The 20,072-nt window shown below is 49.5% G+C and overlaps 1 protein-coding gene across 1 annotated transcript in view; it reads left to right on the plus strand.

Moving 5' to 3' along the window:
• The first annotated feature begins 1,607 nt into the window (after nucleotides 1-1,607).
• The window catches only part of Il21r (interleukin 21 receptor), a 33,895-nt gene continuing 15,430 nt past the window's right edge, over nucleotides 1,608-20,072 (plus strand). The window contains exons 1-4 of the mRNA XM_048790076.1: nucleotides 1,608-1,685; nucleotides 2,551-2,660; nucleotides 3,734-3,740; nucleotides 18,310-18,319. Coding sequence (XP_048646033.1) covers nucleotides 1,608-1,685; nucleotides 2,551-2,660; nucleotides 3,734-3,740; nucleotides 18,310-18,319 — 205 coding nt within the window. The remainder of the gene's footprint in view (nucleotides 1,686-2,550; nucleotides 2,661-3,733; nucleotides 3,741-18,309; nucleotides 18,320-20,072) is intronic.

Here is a 20,072-nt window from a genome sequence, read left to right on the forward strand (position 1 = left end):
TTTTTTTTTTTTTTTTTTTTTTTTTTTTGTGTGTGTGTGTGTGTGTGTGTGTGATGATGGAAATTTCCCAACATTAGATCATGGTGAGTTGCACAATTCGACACATTTTCTAGAACTAATTGAACTGAATTCAGTGGCTGCATTTGATGTTATATAAATAATACCTCAAAGGAGCTGTGGAAATAAAAATAAAAAAGAGGAAATGGCGGAGGGAGGGGCTGTCGCAATTATTTTTCCCCCAGGAGACCACTTGACTGAAAGGCAGAGAGACCACTTCCTCTCGGTGACCAGCTCTGAGTCCTCCGGGGTTGCGAGGGCCCCAGAGGTCCCACCACACCTCCCTTCCGCGGGCCACACTCCCGAGACCCAGAGGCACCGCCCCAGAGGACACTTCACGTCCATTTCAGGGGGTGGGGGTTGGGATGTGGCCCTGGCAGCTGTTAAATTTCCAATCCCCAAACCATCTTCTTTTTAGGTACTAAGGGACTAAGTGGCCCCTGCTGTGTCCCACACACAGCCTGTGCTGTGCCCTGAGCACTCTTGAAAATGCAAATTAGACTAAGCCACCCCTTGAAAGCCAGAGATGACTCCCCATTTCCACTGGAACAAAATCTGCTTTCCTCCCAGGTGGCATGCAGTGAGTGTGACCTTCCCCCCCCCCCATTGGTCTCTGCTGCCACTCTGTCCCTGTACTCTTGGAGCAAGCCACATGGGTTCTGCCTCAGTACCTTTGCACTGCCTAAAACCTTGCCCACTTCGCTGTCCACCCTCCCACTTTTTTTTTTTTTTATCTTGAAGTGAAGTGAGTTATCTCAAGTGTGGGCTCTGGAGTCCAAATGACTGTATTCAATTTCTAACTCACCAGCTGTGTGACCTTAGACAAATCATTAACCTCTCTGAACCTCTGTTTCCTCATCTGTCGCACAAGGGGAAACAATGGACGAGGATGGTAGCTGTGCTCTCCAGTGATTTTTAAAGTCTTTAAAAATCTTTAAAGTCCTTCACCCCCTAGTACAAAGCAAGCCCTTCACAAATTAGTCATCTCTTACTCCTCCTTATGATCTTTCAATGGCTACCAATTTGCAGGACACGGTATCAGGAGATTCACTTTGAAGATCAAGAGAACAAGAAAGAGCAAGCTGGTTTCCTTCCCAAGATTTGCTCTTCAGAGCTCGGGAGATATATTCCTGTTGTCAGGGCAAAGCCTGTCTTTGGGGCTGTGTACAGGACCCAGAGCCTGCAGAGTGACCACAGGGGAATGTGTCCCAAGTTCCTCAAAACATGGCTAGAAAAAGAAAAAGGCACATATATCAAGAAATAAAGTGCAAGAGGCGTTCTCTTTCCCCCTGGACTGGCCTTGCAGAGCATCTGTAAGTTGCTCCCCAAAACTGAGTCCATGGCGGGATGGGGGGCTGGACAGGCATCCGTGCGGACCCAGAGCGTCCCCCCCTCTGGACACATTTCCTTTGCACACTTAGGAGCAAGGTTAGGGATGGGTTCAAATCCCAGCTCCCGCCCTCAGCTTGTGGGACGGTCTCTCTGAGCCTCTCTCCATCCGCAAAGTGGAGGAGTCCCCCCTGCCCCCAGGGTTGGCAGGATGAGCCCAGATGGCGATGCCACCCGGTGCCAGGCGGTCTTGCGGTGGTCATGGTGATGATCGAGTTCCTCTCTTGAGGCTGCTGGGCGTAAGCTGGTTTTGTCCCCTGGTCTCTTAAATGTCAACCAGAGACATTTGAACCTGTCCTGCGCCTCTGGCTTGTTAGGAGACAGAACCTCTCTCTGTCTGGTGAATGTCTTCTCTCTAGTGTCTTTTTGAGTCCCCGTGTCCCCATGGTCCCTGTGGCCAGCCTTTGGGTGTCTCTATTTGAAAGAAGGGCAAAGCAGGCCACGCCACAGGGGCCCTGGGGGTTCTGCCTTCAAGGACATGGGGACTGGGCTCCCCCAGGGTCCTAGTGCAGGAGACAGAGGTGGGGAGAGTCGGGGTCACCGGGGCTGCTCAGACCCAGTGGGCAGGCAGTTGTGTGGCTGATGGGACAGGCCAGTTTGCAGGTGGGACAGGGGGGTCTCCAGGACGCCTGGACAGGCTCTGTCCCCAGGGCTCAGCCTTCTCTGTGTCCCAGAGGTGGGGCCACTGAGCGGTCCCCATACCCCTTCAGCCTGGAGCCTCGGTTTGCACATCTGTGGGAAGTGGCTCCCTCGTGGTCACTGAGAGGCTTGTGGGGATGATGTCACCTGTCCCCCGGAGGCACATGTCGTCCTGGCGGCCCCCACGGCTTGCTGGGTGACCTTTGGCGAGCACAGGGCGCCGCCTGGCCGGTCCCCACCTCGCTCTGCGGGTCTTTGCCCGGGTTCACTGTGATCAGGAAATACCCAGCTCAGAGTACACAACGGCAAGGTCACCACCTGTGGGACAAGGTGACAGGCAAAGAAGATTCACGTCACAGGGCACCTTCTGAGAAGGGCCACCCCATCAGGACCGCTGGGCATCCATTCCAGGGGAGTGGGCCGTGGCCAGGTGGGGACCCTGGTTGTGGGGTCCCGCCTCTGTAGGTCCTGCGGGAGCCTGGCCTGCCCCGCCCTGGGGGTGTCTGGGTCTTTGTCGGCCCCACAGAGGAGGCTCAGGAGAGCAAGACCCAGGCNGGTCCCTGCCCCGCGCTCCTGTCGCCTGCTCCCGGCCCTGCCTGCGTCCCACCCCACCAGAGTCCCGCCGTCCCTCGGCCTGGGTGACCCGTGCGGTGGCCGACGCGGGGCAGGGTGTGGATCGCCACCCGGCTGGACCCTGCCCGCCTCTCTCACCTCGTCTCCCGTCCTCCGCGAGGCCACCCGCCTCCACCCCGGAGGCCGCCCGATCGGGACCACGGAATGGGTTTCTGAGGAAGACACTGCAGGAGCAGGTAACTAGGTCCTGTCGCTGTCCCCGGGCAGGACAACTTCTCCCCCAGGAGGACCTGCCTCAGTGCCTAACAGGAGGGCTCGGAGCCTGTGGGCAGGTGACACCTGGGGACACTGAGTCTCAGAAGCTTCATGCCAGTGGGCAGAGTGGGGCTGGAGTCCCCGCTTGGCGGGCTCTGAATGACTGGAGGTCTTTGATGTGGCTCTGCAGGAAGCTCAGGGCCCCGAGGCAGGGGCATGGCTGAGATGACCCATCCATAGAAACCAGCCTCCAAGAATCAGGGGCTCCATCGCCTGGGTCCTGGGCAAGTGTGTCAGGCTGCAGTGGGCACAGGGGCGGAGACTGCAGCCTCCCAGGCCGTTTTGGCGGGCAGAGATGTCAGCTAGGCCAGGGCGTCTGTGTTTTGTCACCTGTATTTTATCTCATTCTTCAAAACCCGGCTGGGCACCCATTTCACAGGAAATGAAGCCTGGAGACGGAGGACGATTTTCCTTTGGCGCCTCAACTAGGATACGGCAGGGTGGGCAGTCAAACCAGGTGACCCCGCAGCCGTCTCCTGGTCTTTATCATGAACCCCGGGGGTGGGTCAGATGATAAGAGGCCACTCCTCTTGTGTGTGGAGGAGGAGGAGTGAGGAGCTTAGTGACCCGGTGGAGAGCCACAGGGGAGCCAACGTGTGGGGAAAGGACTCAGGACACTCTGGAGGGGTGGCAGTTTCTGCCCAGCAGGAGCCCAGTTCGCAGTGCAGCTCCTGGGACAGCTGTGGCTCCCCTGGGGGGTTCAGAGCACGTGGTGACTGGGGAAAACCTGGCCGGAGAGTCTGGCCATGTGCCTTCCCAGGCTGGTGAGCTCAGGCAAATCTCCGCTTGGTCTCGCCTCGTGTCCTCGTTTGTCACATGTGTAACACGGGGACAAGGGGGGGCTGTCTGTCAGGACTCAAGGTCATAGCAAGGTGATAATGCAGTCCCAAGTATCCTTTTAGACACGGAGTTTGTATCATGAGGAACCTTGAGCCATGGGGGGAGGAGCCAGACCCCAAGAGTGGCAGAGGGTGTGGGGACATTCCCGGGGCACAGCAGCCCTGCCTGCCTGGCCCTCCCGGCCCCAGGGCTCACATATCCCAGGACTTGAGGACCTCCCACGACCCTCAGAGGACCCAGCCCATTTCACAGATGGCAAGACTGAGGCTCTGCGGGTCTTTGCCCGGGTTCACTGTGATCAGGAAATACCCAGCTCAGAGTACACAACGGCAAGGTCACCACCTGTGGGACAAGGTGACAGGCAAAGAAGATTCACGTCACAGGGCACCTTCTGAGAAGGGCCACCCCATCAGGACCGCTGGGCATCCATTCCAGGGGAGTGGGCCGTGGCCAGGTGGGGACCCTGGTTGTGGGGTCCCGCCTCTGTAGGTCCTGCGGGAGCCTGGCCTGCCCCGCCCTGGGGGTGTCTGGGTCTTTGTCGGCCCCACAGAGGAGGCTCAGGAGAGCAAGACCCAGGCTGAGCCCGAGCCCACGGCTCCCACCTCCCCAGCAAGGTCGACCGGAGTCCCCAGGAGGAGAGAGGGAGGGCGGGCCACAGCCTTGAGGGTGACCAGGGGAGGGGACGGTGGCGGCGCCATGCTGGGGAGACCTGCAGGAGAGGAGAGCAGCCTCGGGAGGCTGAGCGGGGTCCCCTGTGGTCACTGGGGGCGCTGAGCTGACTCACGGGTACGCGGCTGACCGTGATTTTGGAATCTGACGGAACCGGGTTCAAATCCCAGCTCTCCCACTTAGTGCTCGTGTGACCTGAGTGAGTGTTCCTGTGACCTCTCTGAACCCCAGGTGCTTGTCTGTGATAGGAGGAAATGTCTGTAAGAACAAGAATCGGGGCTCTATAAGAACAGGAACCGGAGCACCCAGCTCAGCTTGGTCGTGAGAATTTGTTCAGAGGGTTTTTATTGAGCACATACTATGGGGTCAGACACCTCCCAGGTCCTGGGCTTGGTTACTCACACAGCCAAAGCCAGTGGAGCACACAGGCTCTGATGAGGAGCATGTGCTCAGGACCAGTAGGTTTTACTCTTTTTTGTTGGGGGGCAGAGGGGTCCTGGGGATTGAACCCAGAGGTGCTTTACCACTGAGCCACATCCCCAGCCCTTTTTTAATTTTTTTTTTTTTGAGGCAGGTCTCACAACATTGTGTAGGGTCAGACTTAGTTGCTGAGGCTGGCCTCAAACTTGCGATCCTCCTGCCTTGGCCTCCTGAGTCACACTGGGTGGTTTTACTTTAAATACTATTGATAATAATATCTGCGACTGTTACCTGGCATAGAGCCTGACATGCTCTGAGTTCAACCAGTGACAGCTCTTTTGGTGATTGTGCCTCCACTGCACAGATGGGGGAGCTGAGGCCCAGAGAGGGAGGAGGGGTTTCGCGCCACCCAGGGAGCCATCTTGAGTGTGGGGGGGGGGACTCACACCTTCCTGAGGAAGAGGGTCCTTCTGCTCCACGCCCCCTTCCTCAGGGGCTCTCCAGGGCCCCAGAAACCCGAGGGGGAGGGGAAGGAGTGGGAGGAGCACACTCCCCCACGGCTCCTAGGTGCCACCACCCCCACTCCCTGCCCTGGCCCTCTGCCAAAGGGACTTTTCACGACAGCTCCGAGGAGAGTGCTGAGTCAACTTGGAACTTCTGAGACAACCTGAGAATATTCCCCAGGTCGCAGCAGGGGCCCTCAATGGGGACCAGGCTGCTGGTCCCTGCAGCCCTCAAGAAGGGTCCAGCCACCCCAGTGGTCCCCAGGGAGGCAGATGCACCAGCCCTTCCTTGCTGTGTGACCACAGCAGAGGCTCTGGGCCTCTCTGGGCTTCAGTTTCCTCATCGGCCAAGCGGCTGCCGGCTCTCTCCAGGGTGAATTAGTGACACCCTGCCCAGGAGCACCTGGTCCTGCCCTGGTTGGCCAGGGATGGAGGGGAGGTTGCTCGCCGGGCCCCGCCTTCCCGCCTCCAGCCCCAGCAGCTGCGGTTGAGAGCATCCTGCAGCTGCCTCACGCCTCCCCGGGGCTGCAGGGCTGCAGGAGCTGGGAGAGGGCGCAGCCTGGGCGCGGAGGCTTCTGGGACGCAGGACTCAGGCAGGGGAGGGTGCGCCCCGGGGTGCTCGCAAGCTCCTGGGCCAGGGGAGCGCAGCAGGTGCTCAGGGGGGAGGCCGGGAGGCTGCAGGGGGAGGCCCTTCCCCATGCACCGAGCGCTCAGGGCGAGACCCTTGCACACCAGTCCCCAGAGGGCATGACCCAGCCGGCCAACGCCACGGGCGCCCCCCAGGCTCCCCGCTCCATTAGACAGATGGGAGGCCGAGGCCCAGGAGAGCCTGGGAGGAGGACGAGGCCCATCCTGGGTTCGCAGCAGAGGCCCCTTTCTGGCCCAGGGCCGCGTGAGAACCTGCTCAGGTGAGCACGGCCGTCCGCCGCCCTCCTCTGGAAGCTCCTTGACACTAATCTGATGACAGCCGTCACCAGCACTCAGACTCCGGGAGCTGAGGGAGGAGAGAGAGGGTGACTCTGGGGACAGGGACGAAGCTGATGTGGAAAGTGCGACCTCTCAGGCTACTCCTTCTTACCTGCACCTACCCACCTCGCTTTCTTGAATCCGTTCTCCATCTTTGTCTCTGCTGGTGGAGCCTGGGCTCCATTCCAGACCCCGCGCCAGGCACGAGGAATGCTGCGGGAACAGAGAGGTCAACCGCCCAACCTCTGGGCGCTTGGGCTTCAGCCCAGAGACGTCCACTAAACTGAGCCTAAGACGAAGGAGAGCCACCGGGATGTGTGGGCTGGGGACTGCAGAGAAGATCCATTTCCAACAGAGTGAATGGCCTCTTGGAAGAGGCGTCACTGAAGTTGAAATCTGAGGATGGAAATGCCAAGAAGCTGGGGGGAAAGCGTCCTCAGCAGAGGGGGTGGTGCGTGCAAAGGTCCTGAGGTGAGGGAAAGGTGGAGCATTGGAGATTTTTATCCTCCTCAAGTACATAAGATCCACAGGCAGGGCACTGAATTCAAGGCGCGGATGCTGAGAGGGAAACACCCCAGCTCTGGGCTTTGGCGGAGGGGTGCACTCCAGAGGAAGGGGCGACTCTCACTCCGTGGGGGGCAGAGACCAACGGAGGAGGCGACATTTGGACTGAATTTGGAGGACTGCATGGGAGGCTGCCAGGCCCAGCAGAGCAGAGGGTTCTGTGGCCGAGAGGGCACATGCCAGGTGTCAGCACCAGGTGAGCCGCGTGCTGACCAAGCTGTTGGCACCTGGTGCGCAGCGGGTAGAGGGGACAGAAAGGTGGAGCCAGGCCCAGAACTGAGCAGCCCCAGGGCAGGGCAGAAGAGGCCCTGGAAGACCCAGCGGGACCTCGCAGCCTTGGTTCTGTGTTCCCTCTTGGGAAGTCCCGAAGTGACACTTCTGCTTCCAGCCACTGTCGCCCTGGTTTATGGCCCCTCTGGGGAGTCCCTCCCCCCGCCTCTTGGTTTCTTCTTGGTTCCTTTGGGAAACGGGCCATTTTACTTTTAACCCCCATCCCTTTCACTTTCCACCCTGCGGCCCCCACCTGGGCCACACGGATTGACTGACCCAGGAAGTGGCCGTCCCGCGGCCCGGGGAGAGCGGGAGACGCGGGAAGCGGTTCCTTCCAGGTTAGGAAGCGCACGGAGGAGCCCTGGGGAGCGCAGAGGGCCACCTGCCCGCCCAGGCGCAGAGGGCTCCAGGGCTCGATCCGCAGCCCTGGCGCAGGGAGCGGATCGTGGAGGACACTGAGCGACAATGTACTCACTCCAGATGGTTTTCAGCACTTGAACTAGAGGTCTATGAATCGGAAAAGATTCCTAAATGTGCATATATGTGATACCATGTAGATACTTCTCTTGTTCCAATTTTGATTTCTTTTACATTTTCTTATTGGAAAAAAAATTGTCTCTTTTTTAAAAAATTTCTTAGTTGTCAGTGGCCATTTTTTATTTTCATTTATTTATTTATTTTTTTTTTTGTGGTGCTGAGGATCGAACCCAGTGCCTCACACCTGCTCGGCGAGCGCTCTACCACTGAGCCACAACCCCAGCCCCGGAAATCTGGATGAACAAAAATTCTTCCTTTTAACTAAACTTATCAGTCTTTTCCTTTATGCCCAGAGCTTTCTGCACTGGGTTCATTAAAACATGATGTTTCCTTCTAGATGATTTTGTTGTGTTTTAGTTTCACATTTGGGTCTACAATATTTCTGGAATTTGTTTTTACTATGGTGTGTGAGGTGGGCAGTCCAGGTTTCTTTTTCCATATGAATATTCAGATAATATGTCATGGTGTTTTAATGTTCTTTCCCTACTGCTTTCATTTTTTTTTTTTTTTTTTTTGCCACTAGAGATTGAACTCAGGGGCCCTTATCCACTGAGCCACATCCCCAGCCTATTTTATTTTTTATTTTGAGACAGAGTCTTGCTATGTTGCTTATGATATTGCTAAGTTGCTGAGGCTGGCTTTGAACTTATGATCCTCCCACCTCAGCCTCCCAAACTGCTGGGATTACCGGCGAGCACCACCGTGCCCAGCTTCCCCACAGCTTTTTAACGATGCCTTTTCTGAGAATCAAGTGGTCCTATACGAATCTGTTTTTAGAGCTTTTTGTTTCCAGGGGCCGACAATGACATATTTTCTTAATCACTGATTTCTAAGTCTTGACATGCTTCTTTTAAAATTGTCCAAGCTATTTTCAACTTTCTGTATTTCCATATAAATTTTATAATACTTTTGTGAATTTTCACCAAAGAAAATCCCGCGGGAGACTTTTTTTTTTTTTTTGGAGCCTTGAGATTTTTATTGAAACTTTAGTTCAACTCTAGAAGAACAGACATCTTCCGTCTTTAAATCTTCCAATCCATGAACATAGTATGCACCTCCGCTTCTTTCTATCTCCTTCAATTTATCTGAGTAACATTTTGTAGGTTACTGTGTAGAAGTCTTGCCTATCTTTAACGATAGTCATTCCTGGGTATTTAGTTTTTAATGTTAATGTCACTTGCATATCTTTAAAATTTCATCTGTTCTTGGTGTACAAAATATAATGATTTATTTTCATATTTTATAACTAATAAATGCATGTTTCAAGCTGGGATTCCAGATGTATGAGGGAATACTTAAAAAACAACCCAAACATGGCTTACTTCAGCTGGCCACCTGGTGAAGGGGCTTTGTTATTGTCGTTGGGTTATTGTTGGGTTGTTTTGCTTTGTCTTTGTTTTGATTTTTTTGGGGGGCGGGTGGATAGGTTCTCACTCTATTGCCCAATCTGGCCTCAAACTCCTAGTATCAAGTGGCCCTCCTGTCTCAGCCTCCTGAGCAGCTAGTGGATGTCATGGCGACGGGCCATGATGGAGGGCTCTTGCCTTTACTTTTGTAAGTTTTCCCTCATCTTCCTCTGCTAATCCTGTGAGAGAAGTTACTATGGTCCAAAGAGGAGTGTCCCAGACTTGGATTTCATTCATAAGGAAGATTTTTTTTTTTTTTGCCCTCAGCTATTTTCAGGTGTGCAGCCCAGGAGTGTTGACTGTATACATATTATCAAACAACAGATCGTATTCATCTTGCATGAGTGAAACTCTACAGCTGTCAAGAAACAAACTCCCCATTCTCCCTCCCTCTTGTTTCTGGCAACTGCCCTTCTACATTCCGTTTCTATGAGTTTGATTTCTCAAAGTACATCCATGAGAGTGGAATCCTGCGATCTTTGTCTTGTCGTTGGCTTATTTCACCCCACATACTGCCCCCAGTTTTCACCCATGGGTAGCATATTTCCTGCTTTTTAAGAGCTGAATAATATTCCATGGTTGGTATTATGTAGCCCATTTTCTCTACTCATTTATCTTCTCAATGAATTTAGATCGCTTACGTGGCTTGGCTATTGTAAATGTTTCTTTGAGATGCCACTTTTTCTTCTTCTGACTATGTACCTGGCATTTCTACCTTTAATTTTCAAAATATTAACAGAAAAGTGCAGAATTGTTGTTCTAATTTCTCTTCATTCTTACCAATGTTTGTCATTTCCCTTTTCTGTCCCTAATAATGGCCATCCTAACAAGTGTGAAGTGATATCTGGTTGTGGTTTTGATCTGCATTTCTCTGATAAGTAGTGAGTTCGAGCATCTTCTCATATGCTTATTACACATTTTTTTATTTCTTTGGAAAAATGTTTATTCAGGTTCTTTGTCAATTTTTAAATTATTATTATTATTATTATTATTATTATTATTATTATTATTATTTGGTACAGGGGATTGAACCCAGGGACACTTAACCACTGAGCTACATCCCCAGCCTTTTTAAAATATTTTTATGTAGAGACAGGATCTCACTAAGTTGCTTGGAGCCTTGCTAAGTCACTGAGGCTGACCTTGAACTTGCAATCCACCTGCCTCAGCCTCCTAGTCACTAGGATTATAGGAATGCACCAATGCACCTTTGTATTCACGGAAAAGAAAAAGAAACAGTGGGATTTTGTAGGGATTGCTTTAAACCCAAAATTTGCTTTAGGTAATATTGACCGATTAACAATATTAAGTCTTCAATCCATGAAGATGGGATGTCTTTCTATTAATTTGTGTCTATTTTCTTTTAACAATGTTGTATACCAGTCTTTCTCCTCCTTGATTAAATTTATTCCTAAGCATTTTATTCTTTTTGATTCTATTGTAAATGGGACTGTTTTCTGAATCACCTTTTGGGATTATTCATTGTTTGTGGATAGAAATGCAAGTCACATTTGAGTGCGTGTTCTGTGTTCTTCAACCTTGCTGAATTCATTTCATAGTTCATAAGTGTTTGTAGAATTTTTAGGTTCCTGATCTTAGAGGAAAAGATTTCAGTCTCTCAACATTGAGTATGTTAACCATTTCTCATTTGTTGAGTTTTTGAAAAATCATTGTTAAATGGCATTGAATTTTGTCAAATGCTTCTTCTGCATCAGTCGAGATGACCGTGTGATTTTTGTCCTTTATTCTGTTAATGCAGTATGTGATATTTATTGATTTTCAAAAATTGAACCATCCTTGAATTCCGGGAATAAATCCTGCTTCATCTTGGTGTCTAGTTCTTTTGATGCACTGTGGAATTTGGTTGGCTAGGTTTTGTTGAGGATTTTGCATAAATATTCAGCAGGGTCATTGGTCTGTAGTTTTCTTGTCTCTTTCTGGCTTTGGTGTTGGAGTCTCATAGAATGAATTTGGAAGTGTTTCCTCCTTTCGATTTTTGGAAAGAGTTTGACAGGACTTGGTGTTAATCCTTCTTTAAATATTTGGTAGAATTTTCTAGTGAAGCCATCAGATCCGATCCTGCATTTTCCCTTATTGAGAAATTTTTTTTATTACTGATTAGTTTCTTTACCACTTACAGGTCTATTCAGATATTCTGTTTTTTCATGATTCTGTCTTGGTACATCATATGTTCTAGGAATTTGTCAGTTCCTTCAAAACAGTTTACCCAATCTGTTGGCACATAATCATTCAGAGTATTCTCCTGTAACCCTTTTATTTCTGTGACACTGGTTGTAACGTCTCCTCTTTCATTTCCAATTTTAGTACTTGAGCCTTCTCTCTTCTTTGTCTAAGAGTGTGTCAATTTTGCTGATCTATAGAAATTCAATAAAATTTTTATATTGATCTCATCTTTAGTTTCCTTGATTATGAATTATTATTCTAATAGTTCATCTGTTGGGTATCTTGGATATTTCTAGGTGCCATTCCAAATACTTATCTTTCCTTTCTCTTTATCAATTTGTTTCTTTTTCCCATCTTGTGTTGATGTGGGCTTCTGATACAAGACATTCTTGATTTTTTCCTACCCTCAGGGAGAAAATATTCAATATTTCTCAATTGAGGATACCGTTAGCTATGCATGTTGTGTGTGTGTGTGTGTGTGTGTGTGTGACTTTTATCAAATTACAGGATCATATTCCTATTCAGAGGAATCATATTTTCTAGCAAGTTTTAGAAATCACAAAAGGGTTTTGCAATCCATTAAATGTTTTCTGAATGCATTTAATGATCAGAGCAAATATCTTCTTTATTCTTTTAACGTTGTAAAATAGATTACTGATTTTTGAATGTCAAACTGATCTTAAATTCCTGAAATAAACCAATGTGATACTGATATGGTGTTTTTGTATATATCACTAGATTTGTCAGTATTTTTTTTAGGAGTTTTCCATTTTATTCATGATAAGGATTGACCAATCATTTCACTTTCTTTTAGTGTCAACTTTTGTTACCGAGGTTGTTTTTAATTCCAACGTTTGGTTCATTTACCCTTAAGGAATGTACTACTGTGTTTGGGATGAAGCCTACCATCTTGCTATTTATCTTATTTCATTTTTTATTTGATCGATTCTCTTTTTTCTCCTTTGTCCATTTTTTTGAATAGTTAACTTTAAAATTATTGCTCTATGTTCTTTTTAGTTTTTTATTTCTTTGATAGTTCTTTTTGTGGTTATCTTACAGAGTAGAACATGCATACTTAATTTTTTAAAGGACCTACCTCAAATTAGTACTTTATCTTTTCCATTTTGATATAATTATAGAAGTGTGAAATAGATCTTATTTTAGTTAGGACCCCATTCTTTTAACATTTAATCGGTTTTATTTTTTAAATACATGACAGTGGAATGCATTACAATTCTTATTACACATATAGAGCACAGTTTTTCCTGTCTCTGTTTGTATATGAAGTATGTTGACACCCAATTCGAGTCTTCATACCTGTACTTTGGATGATGATGTCCCTCACATTCCACCGTCCTTGCTGATCCCCTGTCCCCTCCCTTCCCCCCCACCCCTCTGCCCGATCTAGAGTTTGTCTATTTGGACCCCATTCTTGTGGATGGATTCTCACCTAATTTAAACTTTCAGACATCGTCTTAGTATTTTAGCAATTAATATCTATTTTTATTTAACAAATCTCTTGGTTGCTTGTCCGTCTGTCCTTCAGTACCCTGACTCCAATCAGGAGTCATTTTCTTTTAGCTAAAAATCTCACTCTGGTCCTTCTTTTGGTTCAGGTCCACCAATGACAAATTCTCTATTCTGCTGGTTTTGGTCTCTTTTGACTGAATAAATCTTACTTTTTGAAAAACTTATAGTTAAGATACATCTCACAGACTTTAAAACCCACCAGACAATTAGGCAGACAATTCAATGGCTTCGTCTGCCTTCCAAGCTGGGTGGCTGTCCCAAGTCCCAAACAGCTCACCACTCCAGAAGGGGCCCCCAGGTCCCCACAGCCTCCGCCCCTGGGACCCTCCTCCTGCCTCTGTGCATTTGCCCCTTGGTGACATTGCATGTAGATGTGACCTTGTGTCTGACCTCTGCAGCATGAATTTTCAAGGTTTTCATGGTGAAGCGGCACCACTGACACTGTTCCTAGTCATGGCTCCATGACCTTCCCGCGAATGAATGTCCCACGTTGTTTGTTGGGGCTGACAGACATTTCGGTGCCTCCCACGTGGCCACTGTGAACGCTGCTGTGACGGTCCGTGTCCAGGGCTTTAGGGTGATTTTCTTCCACGTGGCTCCATTCCTTTCACTAATACCTGGGGGTGACGTTGCTCGGTCCCCTGGTCACCCTGTGTGTGATTTTTGGAGAGACTGAAACGGCTTCCACCGTTTCCACGCGGGACAACCACGTCTATCTAGGGTTCCCATTTCTCCAGCTCCCAGCTGGCTTTTGACAGCGACAGTGGTGATGTCACCCTCCTGGGAGGCGGAGTGGGATGTCGCTGTGCCTTTATGACTCAGGAGGATCAGCCGCTTTTCATGTGTTTATTTGTGTTTCTTTGGGGGAAAAAAAAAAAACATCTCTTCAAATCTCTTGCCCATTTTTAAATTGGATTCTCTGTCTTCTGGAGTCTGGTCTCACCTCTTCTGAGCACCAGGCCCTTCGCACCCCAGGCCCTTGGCACCCGAGGCCCTTCATCTGGGCCATCTGCAGATACTTCTCACCACCCCGCCCTCACCTTGACACTTTCTTTTTTAATATTTATTTTTTAGTTGTAGATGGACACAATCTTTATTTTATTTATTTATTTTTATGTGGTGCTGAGGATCCAACCCAGGGCCCCACATACGTGCGAGGCGAGCGCTCCACTGCTGAGCCCCAGCCCCAGCCCCCCAACTTTCTTAATATTATTTTTAAAGCACGAACATTTTGAATTTTGATTTAGTTCAATCTATCTATTTTTCTTTATTTGTGCTTTTAGTGTCATATTTAAGAAAAACTCTTGCCTGCTACAAGGTCACGAAGATTTACACCTGTGTTTTATTTTAAGACTTTAGCAATAAATTTACCTTTTACATATGGATCTTTTATCCATTTTGAATTTTTTTTTAGTTTTATGTTGATATCCAGTTTCAGCAGCACCCTATGCTTTAAAGACTTATTTTTTATTTTTAGTTTTTGGGGGTACCAGGGATTGAACTCAGGAGCACTCAACCACTGAGCCCCATCCCCAGCCCTATTTTGTATTTTACTGAGAGACAGGGTCTCACTGAGGTGCTTAGGGCCTCGCTTGTGCTGAGGCTGGCCATGAACTCGCCATCCTCTTGCCTCAGCCCCCTGAGCCACCGGGATTACAGGCGTGCACCACCATGTCTGGCTAAAGACTATTCTTTTAACCATTGTCTTAGTACCTTGTTAAAATCAATTGAAAAGCCACACAAGCTGGTGCATACCTGTAATCAGACTTAGGAGGCTGAGGCTGGAGGATTGCAAGATGGAGGCTAGACTCAGTCACTTTGCAAGACCCTGTCTCAAAATAAAAAATAAAAAGGGCTGGGGATATTGCTCAGTGGTTAAGTGGTCCTGGATTCAATACCCAGTACTCCACGCCCCCACCCCCCACCAAAAAAAAAAAAAAGCACGGACTTATTTCTAGACTCAATTCAATTTCTTTGATCTGTACCTATGTCTCTATGTCCACCGCTCTGGGCTGATTGGTAGAGCTTTGCAGTAGCTTTGAAATTGGGAAGTATGAATCCTCCAACTGGGTTCTTTTGTAAGATGTTTTTGACTAGTTTGGGCCCTTCCATTTATGGATTTTAGGATCAGCTTGTCAATCAAGCTGGCATTTTTACAGGGATGATTTTGAATCCATAGATCAGTTTGGAGAGTCATCTTAATAATATTCTTCCAATCCAGGAATGCAGGGTGTCCTCCATTTATTTAAACTCTCTGTAGTCTCTTTCAACAATGCTTGTCATTTTTAGTGTACAAGACTCACTCTATAAGCTAAATAATCATGTACTAGTGGAACCAATAAATTTTGTTGACTCTTATTGTCATTCCTTTTTGATATTTAAATAAAATTACTTTCTTAATTTTATTTCAGATTATTCATTGACAGTGTATATAAAATATAATTGACTTTTGTATACTGCATATACAACCTTGATCAATTCATTTATTACCTGAATAGGTGAGTGTGCGCGTGGATGTGTGGATTCCTTTAGATTTTGTATGGATAAGACCATATTAACTCTGGCTGCATTGGTGCACACCTGTAATCTCAGCAGCTCGGGAGGCTGAGGCAGGAGGATCTCGAGTTCAAAGCCATCCTCAGCAACAGCGAGGCCCTAAGCAACTCAGGGAGACCCTGTCTCTATGTAAAATACAAAATAGGGCTGGGGATGGGGCTCAAAGGTCGAGTGCCCCTGAGTTCAATCCCTGGTACCCTCCCCCCCCCAAAAAAAAAGGAAAAAAGAAAAATCAGTGATAGTCTTATTTCTTTTTTGAAGGCAAAATGTCTTTTTTCCCTGTAGTACTTCTACTATAGCTTTGGTTTTAATTTTTTAAAAAGTTTTTCTGTGATGGGCCTCGATGTGGTTTTCTTTGTATTTATCCTTTGGGGGATTTGTAGAGCTTTGTGGAATCTGTGATTGATGTCTTCTATTAGTCGGGGAGTTTAACGAGTATCTATATCTCATTTCTGCTTTTCTCTCCTTCTTAACTCTGGTCACACATGTGCTCGACCCTTACCTGATGTCTCCTCTGTCTCTTTTGCTCTTTTCTGGATTTTTGAGCTTTTTTTCTCTGAATAATTCAATATGGGTATTCCCCGTCGATCGGCCTTGCATTTCACAGATCCATTTCTTCAGTACTTACAAATTTCAGTTATTGTCTCTTTCATTTCTAGGATTCTTACTCTTCTTTTTTTTTCAAATTTTTTTGGTACCAAGGATTCCTTCTCTTTCGATTCCCTATTTCGGGTAGAATTCTTGAGCACACTCATCAAGGCTATTTGGGATCACATTTGATAATGTCATTTTTCGGAGTCACCTATATGCTTACTTCTATTGTCTTTTTTTCCTCTTGTCTATCCTTTGATTCTGTTTCCTTCCTAGTTTGTCTTGTAGTTTTAGTTCAATGTTGGACATGGTGTCTGAAACATATAGAGGCTTTGGCTGGGCACGGTGGTGCACGCCTATATCCCAGCAACTCAGGAGGCTGAGGCAGGAGGATCACAAATTCAAGGCCAGCTTGGGCGATTTAGGGAGACTTGGTCTCAAAATACAAAGTAACAGGGCTCAGGGCGTGGCTCTGTGGTAGAGACCCCTGTGTTCAATCCCTAGTACAGAAAGAGGGGGTAGGGAGGGGGGAGAGAGAGATAGAGAGAGAGAGAGAGAGAGAGAGGGAGGGAGGGAGGGAAACAGATGTAGATACTGGTACAGATGCTGGCTTTGGATGAAGCTCACTTTTTCCAGACATATTTCATCTTCTTCCAGCAGACGTGAACTGCTCCCCATTCTCCCTTACCCCAGGCACAGCCCTCTCTGACCGACTGGGTGCTCACCAGGCCCTGTCTCTCCCCTTCGGCTCTGAACCCTGATTCTTGCCTGGGTATTGTGAAATTGCCAAGATCTCCTCTTAGTTTTGTAGCTTATCAGGAGATTAATTTATGCTGGATTTCTTGACGTGCTTCTCATTTTCAACGATTTGAGGGGAACTGGCAAAATCTCAGTGGCTTTTCCTTTTCCCAAGTACTGAATAACGTGGTTGGTTGCTCATGTAGCATTTCCCCTGCTTAGAGGCTGTTCTCCGTAGAACACTAGTCCATCACAGCCTCTCTCCATATGTAATTTTACAAAACTGAGGTTCGTTTCCATTTTAAATGTGGTGAGATACTTTTGGGTTTTTTTAATACTTATTTGTTTTATTTAGTTTTGGTACTGGGGATTGAACCCAGGGGCAATTCACCACTGAGCCACATCCCCCAACCCTTTTTATGTTTTATTTTAGACAGGGTCTCACTAAGTTGCTCAGGACCTCGACAAGTTGCTGAGGCTGGCCTCCAACTTGTGATCCTCCTGTCTCAGCCTCCCGAGCTGCTGAATTAGAGACATTCACCACTGCACCCAGCCTGTGAGATAGTTTGGACACGTCAAAGGGTGTAAATAGTCATATAACCAACACCCAGTGTAGTTTCACCCAGTTTTTCCAAACTGTTGAGACCCCTTTTCTACACTATTCAGATTTGACATTTGTCACCTCCGTGGGTCCTTCCTGCCTTCAGGACACCTGTGTGATTGCTTAAACTATCGTCTTATGTGGTTTGAAGCGGGCACCATGGCGGGTGGCGCCTGGGTTCTGTCTCTCCCTGTTTTCTTTGTGAGTCACAAGCTCCGTCGTGTGCCGTGGCAAATGACTCACTGTCACACCGAGCCATTATGTCACCCTGTATTGTTTCCATTCTCCTGATGGTGAATGTCTGGGTTGCCCCTCACTTGTCCCTCTTAGAAGCGAGGCTGCCGTGGACCCTTCTTGGACGCACAGGGAGAGTGTGAAGGGTGGCGTTGCCGGGCCTCGGGGGACACTGGCTCATGTCCCTGGGTCACACGGACGACCTTCTGCATTCCCAGGAGGATGGATGTTGGTAGTTAATATTAGTCTATGTCCCACTGGTGGCGGGTGAGAGTTCCCGTGAGGGCACATCCTGGGCTCCACGTGATGTGGGTTGAGCTTTTACTTCTTTGCCAATCTGATAAAGTTAAATGGTTTGTCACTGTGGCTTTCGTTTGCATTTCTGTGCTGATGGGAAAGTTAAGCACTTCACGTTCTCCACAGCTCAGACTCCAGCCTGGTCTCCTACCCCCGAGCCTCTCTGCTGTCCCAGAATGTCCCAAAACCTGGCCAAAATCATGTCTCTGCCCCAGAGCCTGCTGGGTGAACCCTTCTGCAAGTCTCCTCCTGTGGGGTGCAGCCTAAGCTCACAAGAAACCGGCAGCAGAGATCCGTGACCCCCCATTTTATACATGAGAAAACAGAATCAGAGGGGTTAGGTGACTTGCCCAAGGACACACAGCTGGGATGCTGTAGACTCCAATTCAGGGACTCTTCTCTCTCCTGGAGGAGGCCGTGGAGGTGGGCACTGCAGGGAGGCCACGGAGGGAAGGCTCAGGACACTCTGGGCTTCTTTCTGGAGTGGCCTGGTTCACACGGGGAGAAAGTCACCACGGCCCTCAGGAGTCGGCTTGAGTGGGAAGATGCCTAAAGGGCTGGGCGCGGGGCAGAGAGGGAGGTGGCGCTGGGGGGCGGCCGTCTGGGCAGGGCCTCTGCCTTCTCTGCTCACCGTCTGGGCAGAAGCCAGAACCTGGCCCCGGCCATTTGGTTCTGCAAGGCCTCAAACACGGTGCTCTTCCTCCCACTTTTAAACGGGGACAAGCTGAATCGGGGAGCCCTGGGCCGGTCACAGGTGACCCCAAGGCTCCACGCTGTCCTGCTTTCCTGCAGAGCTGTCACTCTCCGCTGTGTCCCTGTCGTGGTGAATCGTTGTTTACTTTAGGGGACACTTGGGGGGCCATCCCAGGCCGGGCACTCTCCCTGACGCCTGGCAGGCAGGGCGGAGGGGACCCCAGGACCAGGAGCCCGGCACTGCGTGACTGTCCCAGGGAGGTGAAGTCCCCGCCAGCCCAGGCCTGTCAGAGGCAGCGCTGGGGGCAGACGGGCAGGCGGCGCGGAGGGTGCATCTCGGCCAGCGGGTGTGGCGCCCGCCCGGGCATCCTGGTCATCTGCAGGGTTTTCTTTGGGGCCATGTTGATTGGAGTAAAAAATGGGGGAAGGGGATGAGAAATAGCAAGCAGATAACAGCCCCAGGGAAGGTGCGAGTGGCAGAGTTCTGGAACATTCCGGCATGGCATCGGGAGGGAGGAGGTGGGCCGTGGGAGCTGGGCTGGAGGACAGGAGAGGGACAGTGCCAGGGGGAGAGGACTCGGCCGTGCACAGGGGCGTGACGGGGCCCCGGGGTGCTGGGAGGGGTGCTGCCTCTGGAGCATGCAGGAGGAGGGATCCGGCCTCTGGAGGAGTTTTTCGAGGCTCACAGCCCGAAATCAGAGGCCAGGAGCAGAGGCCGGGAGCAGAGGCTGGGAGCAGAGGCTGGGGTTGCTCCCGTCTCGGAGACGGTAACTGAGGACCAGGGGAAGGATTTTGCTCCACGATCCTCAAATCTGGGCCCTCTTTTCCCTCCCTCTCTATCAGATGTCCTTGGTGGTAAGCAACAGAAACAGCCTTTGGCACAGCTGAGCAAAGCAAGGGCTTGGGGGCTCATGTCAATGAATGGTCCAGATGCGGCCGTCAGGTATGGCTGGATCCGGGACCTCAAAGCTGTCGTGGGGACTCTGAGTCTGTGCTTCACAGTAATTTCATCCTTTCCAGGCAGGCATTAGGAGGTGACCAAGATGGCTGCGAGTTTCTAGCAGGTACCCCCAAAAGTCCCCCTGCTGCAGTTCTAGGGAAAAATCCCCAGGATTGTGTCAATGGTGTTGCCTGGTTTTAGGTCCATCCCTGATCCAGCCGCTGTGGCCGGGAGCCCTTGGTGACAAGTGGAGCCCTCAAATTGGCCAGGCCTGGGTCAGGTGCCCACTCTGTGCTGCGTAGGTGGGCTCCAGTTTATGGGACACCTCATGACAAGGGCCACACAGCCAGCGGGCGCCTTTGCCGGAGTATGGCTGCAGCAGAATAACGGGGGGGGGGGGGGGTTGGACGAGGAACTTGGTGTAGATTGATACAGCAGGGAGTAGGAACCGTTTAGTTGCAGGACAGGAGCAGTATTTATACATTCCACACAGCTTATCTAATTAGCATAAATCTAGATACATCAGTCAACCAATAAAGAATTTCCACACTTAATGGCTC

This window comes from Marmota marmota, unplaced genomic scaffold (genome assembly GCF_001458135.2).
Source record: "Marmota marmota marmota unplaced genomic scaffold, marMar, whole genome shotgun sequence".
Lineage (NCBI taxonomy): Eukaryota > Metazoa > Chordata > Mammalia > Rodentia > Sciuridae > Marmota > Marmota marmota.